Here is an 8,501-nt window from a genome sequence, read left to right on the forward strand (position 1 = left end):
TGTAGGTCCCAGAGACAGGTCATCGGGCTTGGCGCCTTTATCTTCACTCGCTAAGCCTTGGCACTGGGCCTTCGAACGGTTTCCATGATAGAGGGAAAGCGACAGCCATGGGATCTGGAAGTAGTGCACCCAAGAGTGTGGAGGGTGTGGCGTCAGTTGCTATGGTTCCCTATAGCTCTCAGATCACGTGATTCAGGGCACCTCGGCGCTGTCCTCTGTGGTCTCAGGCCACGTGGTTCCGGGACTGAAAATGGCGGCAGTAGGCAGCCCAGGTTCGCTTGAGTCCGCTCCACGAATAATGCGGCTGGTCGCTGAGTGCAGTCGCTCCGGAGCTCGGGCGGGTGAGCTGCGGCTGCCGCATGGAACGGTAGCCACCCCTGTGTTCATGCCTGTGGGTACACAGGCCACCATGAAGGGTATCACCGCGGAGCAGCTGGATACCCTGGGCTGCCGCATCTGCTTGGGCAACACCTACCATCTGGGGCTGAGGCCGGTGTGTGGATTCGATCTGGGGAGTGGGCGGCGAGGGGGCCTCTGGAAAAGTCTGTTGAGTAAGGCGCACAGTGCCGGGGCTCAACCACACCTGGCCGTGGAGCTGCGGGCCACCGCTAACTTTTTCTCTCTCGCAGGGTCCGGAGCTGATCCGGAAAGCCCAGGGTCTTCATGGCTTCATGAATTGGCCCCACAATCTGCTAACGGTGAGTTGGGGTTGCCGCCCTCGGGCGCTGCGTTGAGGTGAGAGGTCCCCAGTCTCGATCTCCTGACAGCTTCGCTGCGGGGTCTCCCCAGGATAGCGGCGGCTTCCAGATGGTGTCCCTCTTCTCCCTGTCCGAGGTGACGGAGGAGGGCGTCCACTTCCGCTCGCCCTACGATGGAGAAGAGACACTTTTGAGCCCAGAGAGGTCGGTGGAAATCCAGAATGCTCTGGGTAAGAGGAGGGCTTCGGACGCCACGTTGAATTTGGGCTCTTTCACCTAACCAAAATAAGGATAAAGAATAGGTCCTGTGTTGGGCATGTGCAACAGTTAATTAGAGTGCTTTGCCAGTGTCCTGGTCTAGACCCTCACTACAGCAAACAAACAAAACAAACAGCCTGGACTGCATGGTCTCAAAGGAAGACACCCTGTCCCAAAGGAAAAAAAAAAAAAAAAAAAAAAAAAAAAAAGACAAAGAAGCTGTCTTCATTTCCTGACACAAAAGAGAACTAATGTCAGTACTGTAAGCACAGTACTGAATACAGAGTCATCCTTTTTTATTTATTGGTTTGTTTTATGTGTATGTATTTTATTATTTACTTATTGTTTATTATTTTGGAGAGGGACTCACTATGTAACTTCAGCTAGGCTAGAACTCTCTAGGTAGACTGGTAGACCAGGCTGGCCTCAAACACAGATACACCCGCTTTTGCCTCTCCTCTGGAGTGCTGGCATTAAAGACAGGTGCCACCACACCCAGCTGTTAGTGTTCTTAGTAACAAACTGAATTTAATAAAATATTGGTGACAACAAGATAAGATAGGCATGGTTTGGGCCCCTTATTTCCATCTATGTAGTTTATTTTATTTTGTCTTATTTTTGAGACAGAGACGTACATAGTCAAGGCTGCCCTAGACCTCACTTCCTCTTTAACTGAGGTTGACTTTGAACCCCCGATTCTCTTCTCTCACCTCCAGAGTGGTGGGATTACAGTCAAATGCCATCATTCCTAGTTTTATACTGAGCTGAGGATCAGACCCAAGGCTTTTTATATATTGCATGAGCACTCGATTCATTGACCTACATTTACAGTCCAGGACAGTTTATGTTGTGTAGACTGCACATGGGGTTGGAGCCTTGGAACATAAGCTCCAACTCTTTCCCACTTCTGTACATACAAGTACAAAAGATCTGTTGGGAACTTTATGTCTGATGTCTCCGGTGCTGGGCATGGGCTTTATCCTAAAGCCTTCTTATGAAACCTGTGGTGTTATGCTAAGTGGAGTCAGGACAAGCTTTCCTGACAGGAGCTACCCTGAGTCCCTGTATCTTCTGATAGCAGGATAAGGTTGCTGTGATAACACCATGACCAAAAACAACTTGGGGGAGAAAGGGTTTATTTCATCTTACAAATAGCCCCTCATCAAGGGATTTAAGGCAGGTGGTCTCCCACTGAGCCACCTGCTAATCCACCAGTGCTCTGAGCCCTGGCCCTAGTTCTTGTATGTAAATGCAGGCTCTCCCTATACCATGTTGGGTGCACTGAAACTCACACTCCCTTGTTACAAGGATAACAGGCCTGCTCAGCCACACTTGGCTCTGCCACACCTGGATCAGCCACACCTGGCTCTGCCTTTTGCTTTGCTTTGTTTGTTTTGTGAGAAAGAACAAAGCTCTGTTGCTCAGCCTGGCCCTTCCTTCTTCTCCTGGTTTTGTTCAAAAGCCCTCTGTCTGTGTTTTGGATTCCTCCTGTCACTGTGGTAAAACAGCCTGACCTAAGCCAGTTGAGGAGGAAAGGGTTGATTTTTTTTATTGGGCTTATACTTCCTGGTCGCAGGTGATCATTGAGGGAAGTCAAAGCAGGACCCTGGAGCAGAAGCAATGGAGGAATGCCGCTTTCTCGCTTACGCGCAGGCTCATGCTTAGTTAGCTAGCTTCTATTAAGATTTGTTTTTATTATCGTCAGTTATATGTCTGTATGTACATGTGAGCGCAGGTGTCTGAGGCCAGAGGGAGTAGATTTTCCAGACCTGAAGTTGCAAGCAGTATTGACTTAACCTGTGTGCTGGGAACCAAGTCTGGGTCATCTGGAAGAACAGTGAGTGCTCTTAACCACAAAGCGCAACCCTCAGCCCAAAGCTTTTTTTTATTTATTCCAGCATCACTTTCCTAGAGATAGTATTGCTCATGGAGGGCTGCCCTCTCACATGGTAGTCTCTCACAGACATATGGCCACCAGCTGATCTGACCTAGGAAATCAGATTGGATGACTTTAGACTGGTATAGTCTGTATACCCGTTAGCCCTTCGTCTGCTTGTCTGTCTGCTTGTCTGTCTGTCTGTCTGATCTGTCTACCCATTTATCTGATTCTCTCTCTAAGCTGGGCCTGTAACCCAGGTTCTCACACATGCCACGTCAGGTATCTGCTGCTGAGTTTTATCCTCAGGTCCCCAAACCTTTCATTGTGTGAAGTCTTTGGCTTTCAGAATTGTTAGCAGGAAGCAGGTGGCTGTGGCTTATTTGTATTGGTGTGTGCTCTCCTGCCGTGGAACAAGAGCAGGACACAGAGGTCAGCCTTGGTGCTAGTCCTTGCTCAGTCTTGTCTCAGATGGCACAGACTGCCCTAAAACTCTAGGAGCCAAGAATGGCCTTGAATTCTATTTTTCTTTTTTTTTTAAAGTTTTTATTTATTAGTATATGTAAGTACACTGTAGCTGTCTTCAGACACACCAGAAGAGGGCGTCAGATCTCATTACGAGTGGTTGTGAGCCACCATGTGGTTGCTGGGATTTGAACTCAGGACCTCAGGAATAGCAGTCAGTTCTCTTAACCACTGAGCCATCTTGCCAGCCTGAATTCTATTTTTCTATAAAACACATTTTTAAAGATTGTATTTATTTTTGTTGGACTTGAGACAGGCAATAGATTTTCTCCACTGATGAGATAAGCCAGTTCAAGCTGAGTTTAAAATATAAAAGTAGATTTATTGGAGGCAGCTCTTTGGGGATAGGGGTGTGTTCTCTGACGGGGGTGGGGGTGGGGTGGGGGACAGAGAGAGAGTGAGAGAGAGAATGTAGAGAGAGTTTGCTAGGGTGGCTGGCCAGTCCTGTTATCAGCAGCACACACCCTGTGCACCTGGCCTGGCAGGTGATAACTTTAGCAATTGCTAGGTCCCTGAGAGCCGGCCAGTGGAATTGCCTGCATATTAACAGGGTTAGGGTTGGGGTCCTGGGTTGGAAATCTAACAACTGAGTAGCCTTGGCTGCCCTAGATCTTTCTACATAGGCTAGATTGGTGTTGAACTTAGAGTGTCTCCTGCCTCGTTTTGGAATAAATGTGAACACCAACCATGTGTAGCTATTTGATTTTATTTATTTTATGTAGGTGTTTCCCCTGCATATATATCTGTGTACCACATGTGGCACGGAGGCTGGAAGAGGGCATGGGATTCTCTGATCCTGGTTCTGAGTGGTCATGTGGCTTCTGGGAACAAAGCCAGGCTCTTTGGAATAGCAATCAGCACCCAGTCACCCCCAACCTTAGACTCTCTCTCTTTTTTTTTTTCTTTCGAGACAGGGTTTCTCTGTATCCCGACTGTTCTGGAACTCACTTTGTAGACCAGGCTGGCCTCGAACTCAGAAATCCTCCTGCCTCTGCCTCTCAAGTGCTGGGATTAAAGGTGTGCGCCACCAAGCCCAGCTGACCTTAAACTCTTGATTCTTCTGTTTCTACCTCCTGAATGCTGGGACCGAGACACCGAGGCACACCCACTTGATGCAGTTCTGGGGATGGAATCTGTTGCCTTGTGTATGCTAAACTATGGCAGTACCACTGAGGCACATCATATCAATAGTCCTTGCGCAGTAAGGGTAGAGGACTGGGAGCTGGAGAAGAGCCTGGGATCCACAGTGACAACATGCAGGGGTCGGTTCCCTCCTTCCACCATGTGGGTCCTGGAGGAAGGCACATTTGCCTGCTGATCTATCTCACTGGTCCATGAGGTTATTTGTACAAAAGAAATCCTGGCTTCTGTGCAGCCATGTTTGGATGATTACAGAAGTGGTCCCTGGGAGGGTCCTCTTCGTCCTCTTCCTCACCAGAGCACGCTCCTACCCCCAGGCTCGGACATCATCATGCAGTTGGACCATGTGGTGAGCAGCACAGTGACAGGCCCTCTAGTGGAGGAGGCCATGCACAGGTGTGTGCGGGTGTGTGTATGTGTGTCCATGCAGGGGGTGGGGAGAATGTGGGCTCCCACCATACTTCTCCCTAGCCACCTTGAGGTTCTGTGACCAGGGACCCTCCTGCAGGTCAGTCCGCTGGCTGGACAGATGCATCGCAGCCCATAAGCACCAGGACAAGCAGAACCTCTTTGCCATCATCCAGGGTGGACTGAATGCTGATCTTCGGACCACTTGCCTGAAAGGTAGAGTCAGGCACTGACAAGGGTGGGGCTGGTCCAGGTACAAGGATGCTGTGACCATAGCCATTAACTATGAGTAAAGGTGTGGGTGCAGGAGACAGAGGCCCTGAGGCCTTAGGCAGTAGGGCAGGTCTAGAAAACGGAGCCAAATACTGATCTTAGGTTGGATCATGGTTTTTGGATTTGATCATTCTCTCTGTCTGTCTGTCTGTCTGTCTCTCTCTCTTCTTTCTTTATGTCTTCTCCTTCCCCCTTCCCTTCCTCCCAGTGTGTGTATGTTTGTGTCTGTCTGTCTGTCTGCCTGTCTGTCTGTCACATGCGTGTCACGTGCACGCATGTGNGGGGGGGGGACTCAGATCCTCAGGCTTGACAGCAAGTGCCTTTGCCCTCTTGCTGGCTCTTCTCACAGATTTGTTGACTTATGACCGGCTTCCATGTAGCCCAGGCTGGCCTGGACTTTGCTGTGTAGCAGAGGATGATCCTGTACTTTTCATCCTCCTGCTTCCGTGTCTGAGTGCTGGGATCACTGGCATGCATCACCGCACTTGGATGATGTGTGGCTGAGCTGGGACCCAGGGCTTCCTGCACTAGGGGACACTAATGACCCAGTCACAGTCATGCAGATCAGGCTGGCCTTGAGTTCCTGATCCTCCTGCCCTGAGCTGTTGGGATTCCTCGGTGTGTCTCTAAATGCTTGTCTCAAGGTCTTGTTTTATGGGAAATGATTGCAATGTTGTATTGTACCAAAGGAGATTGAGCTTTGTGACAGTAGCATATTGTAACCTTTTATAATGTCACAAAATCCTAAATCCCCCTAAGCTGGGCTCATATGTCCTTTCAGAGATGACCAAGAGAGATGTGCCGGGCTTCGCCATCGGAGGTCTGAGTGGAGGAGAGAGCAAGGCGCAGTTCTGGAAGATGGTGGCATTGAGCACCTCCATGCTGCCTAAGGACAAGCCACGATACCTGATGGGGGTTGGGTATGTTGGGGTGGAGGAGAAAGAACCCTGAGCCCTGGTGTGTGGAGCCAATCCTGGGGTCCCCATTACCTTTTGATGGATCCTTATGGGAAGAAGGGTATAGTGTTCCTGGGGAGCTAATGAAGTGGTCTCATGAGCCACTTCCTGGAGTAGAGAATGTTTTGGGGCATCCTCAGCTATGTAGGGAGTATAAGACTAGCCTAGGCTAAGTGAAACACAGTACAGTATGAAAATATCCTCATGGGGGGAGGATGGACGGAGGCCTGGGAAGCCCTCTCTTCAGGTGGACTCTGCTTCTCCCTGTCTCCCATGGCTGCACCCAGCTATGCCACCGATTTGGTGGTCTGCGTGGCTCTTGGATGTGACATGTTCGACTGTGTGTACCCCACACGGACAGCGGTGAGTCCCGCCCCAGGGCTAGAAGGGCGAGGGGCCTGTACCCCTCGTGACCCTGACTTTCCTTGTCCCCAGCGCTTTGGATCCGCCCTTGTGCCCACTGGGAACCTTCAGTTGAAGAAGAAGCAGTATGCCAAGGATTTCAGTCCCATAAACCCTGAGTGTCCCTGTCCCACCTGCCAGACGTAGGTCTTAGAAGTTGGGATTGGAGAGGGGAGAGGGCTCAGGCAGTGTGCAGCCACCAACTGTGTGACCCACAGGCACAGCCGAGCCTTCCTGCATGCCCTGCTACACAGTGACAACACTACAGCGCTACACCACCTAACCGTGCACAACATTGCCTATCAGGTGACCTGGACAAGTGTGGGGCAGGGCCTTGGGACTTTGGGGGTGGGGTGTAGGGTTTGCAGCATGGCTCCTTTTTATTTGAAGTTGTGGGTTTGAGGCATGGTGGAGCTTCCTTGGGGCTGTAGAGTCTGTGCCATAAGGGCCTTGTGGACGAGATTCATCTAGAGGGTGTGGTGTGGGTGGGGCCCTCCAAGGTGGCTCCCTTAGCCTTGGGCCTGTGATGTGGTTGAGACTGCATGCCTGGTGCCTTGGGGACACTCTTGGGACTGCTGGTGGCTCACACCCGAGCTGATGCTTATCCCTGCCCTGCAGCTGCAGCTCCTGAGTGCCGTGCGCAGCAGTATCTTGGAACAGCGCTTTCCTGACTTTGTACGAAACTTCATGCGCACCATGTATGGTGACCACAGCCTCTGTCCTGCCTGGGCCATTGAAGCACTGGCCTCTGTGGGAGTCACGCTCACATGACCTGGTTGCTGGGGAAGGACACTGGGGTATGGGGAATTCTGAAGGATTCTTTTTTATAAAAGATTTTGTTACTACTTTTTGTTTTCATTTAAGCTCTTGTGTCTCTCTTCTTCCTTATCCCAAGCTTCACTGTAGTTGGCTATCTCGGTTCTCAGTAAGAAGTAAACCAGAGAGTGGAGGTGGGCCCATAATTGGATATATATGCAGAGGCCCGGAGTGTGTGATCCCAGGACAAAGAAAGAGAGGCAAAGCCAGGCAGATCTGGGGAGGTTGCCCTGAGGACTTGAGTTTGAGTCTGGTGGCTCCAGAGCTTGGCTGGAAAGGCAGGAGTTGGAGGTTAGCTGCAAGTTTAAGGCCAGCTTGGTTTTCACAGCCAGCCTAGGGTAGAGTAAGACCCTTTCTCAATGAAAACAAAACAAAAAAAGTAGTCATAGTAACTGTGGGGTAACTGGGAACCACTGGGCACAGCCCTGCTTTGGAAAGTAGTGTCAGACTGTGGGCTCTCTCTTGAGGTCAGGATCTCCCAGCCACCCTAGAAGCTATCGCTCTCATTCTCCCCTGGCTGTCGGGGGCCTCGATGGCCCAGGGCAGAAGCACCTCTGCCCAAGGTCACCAATGGAGAGTGGCGGCTGGCTTTTCTGCTCTCTTCTATTTCTTTATGTATGTGCGTACACTGTCTCTGTCCTCAGACACACCAGAAGAGGGCATCGGATCCCACTACAGATGGTTGTGAGCCACCTTTGGTTGCTGGGAATTGAATTCAGGACCTTTGGAAGAGCAGCCAGTTCCCTTAACTGCTGAGCCTTCGCTCCAGCCCTCAGCTCTTCTCTTAACCCTGTAGGCGCATGCTTGGCTCTGCATAGCACTCTGTACTCTCCTTAATAATAGATGTGAATTAGCAGAGGATCGCACTGTGGCCAAGCCTGCCCGGGGATGCTCTGCCCCTCACCTATGGTCTCAAAGCCAAGGCCAAGCCTGCCTGAGTGTGCCCCCCTCACCTATGGTCTTTCCTGAGTGTGCCCCCTCACCTATGGTCTTTCCTGAGTGTGCCCCCTCACCTATGGTCTTTCCTGAGTGCCCCCCTCACCTATGGTCTTTCCTGAGTGCCCCCCTCACCTATGGTCTTTCCTGAGTGTGCCCCCTCACCTATGGTCTTTCCTGAGTGCCCCCCTCACCTATGGTCTTTCCTGAGTG

The 8,501-nt window shown here is 50.9% G+C and overlaps 1 protein-coding gene across 1 annotated transcript; it reads left to right on the top strand.

Annotated features, from left to right (window-relative positions):
• Positions 1-238: 238 nt before the first annotated feature.
• Qtrt1 (queuine tRNA-ribosyltransferase catalytic subunit 1) lies at positions 239-7,394 on the top strand. Its single transcript, XM_021172846.1, has 10 exons — positions 239-493; positions 630-698; positions 790-928; positions 4,815-4,893; positions 5,006-5,121; positions 5,960-6,098; positions 6,422-6,497; positions 6,570-6,679; positions 6,755-6,842; positions 7,155-7,394. Exons 1-10 carry the CDS (start codon positions 251-253, stop codon positions 7,305-7,307), a joined length of 1,212 nt encoding a protein of 403 aa, XP_021028505.1. The 5' UTR covers positions 239-250; the 3' UTR covers positions 7,308-7,394.
• The last annotated feature ends 1,107 nt before the right edge of the window (positions 7,395-8,501 follow it).

This window comes from Mus caroli, chromosome 9, assembly GCF_900094665.2.
Source record: "Mus caroli chromosome 9, CAROLI_EIJ_v1.1, whole genome shotgun sequence".
Classification (NCBI taxonomy): domain Eukaryota; kingdom Metazoa; phylum Chordata; class Mammalia; order Rodentia; family Muridae; genus Mus; species Mus caroli.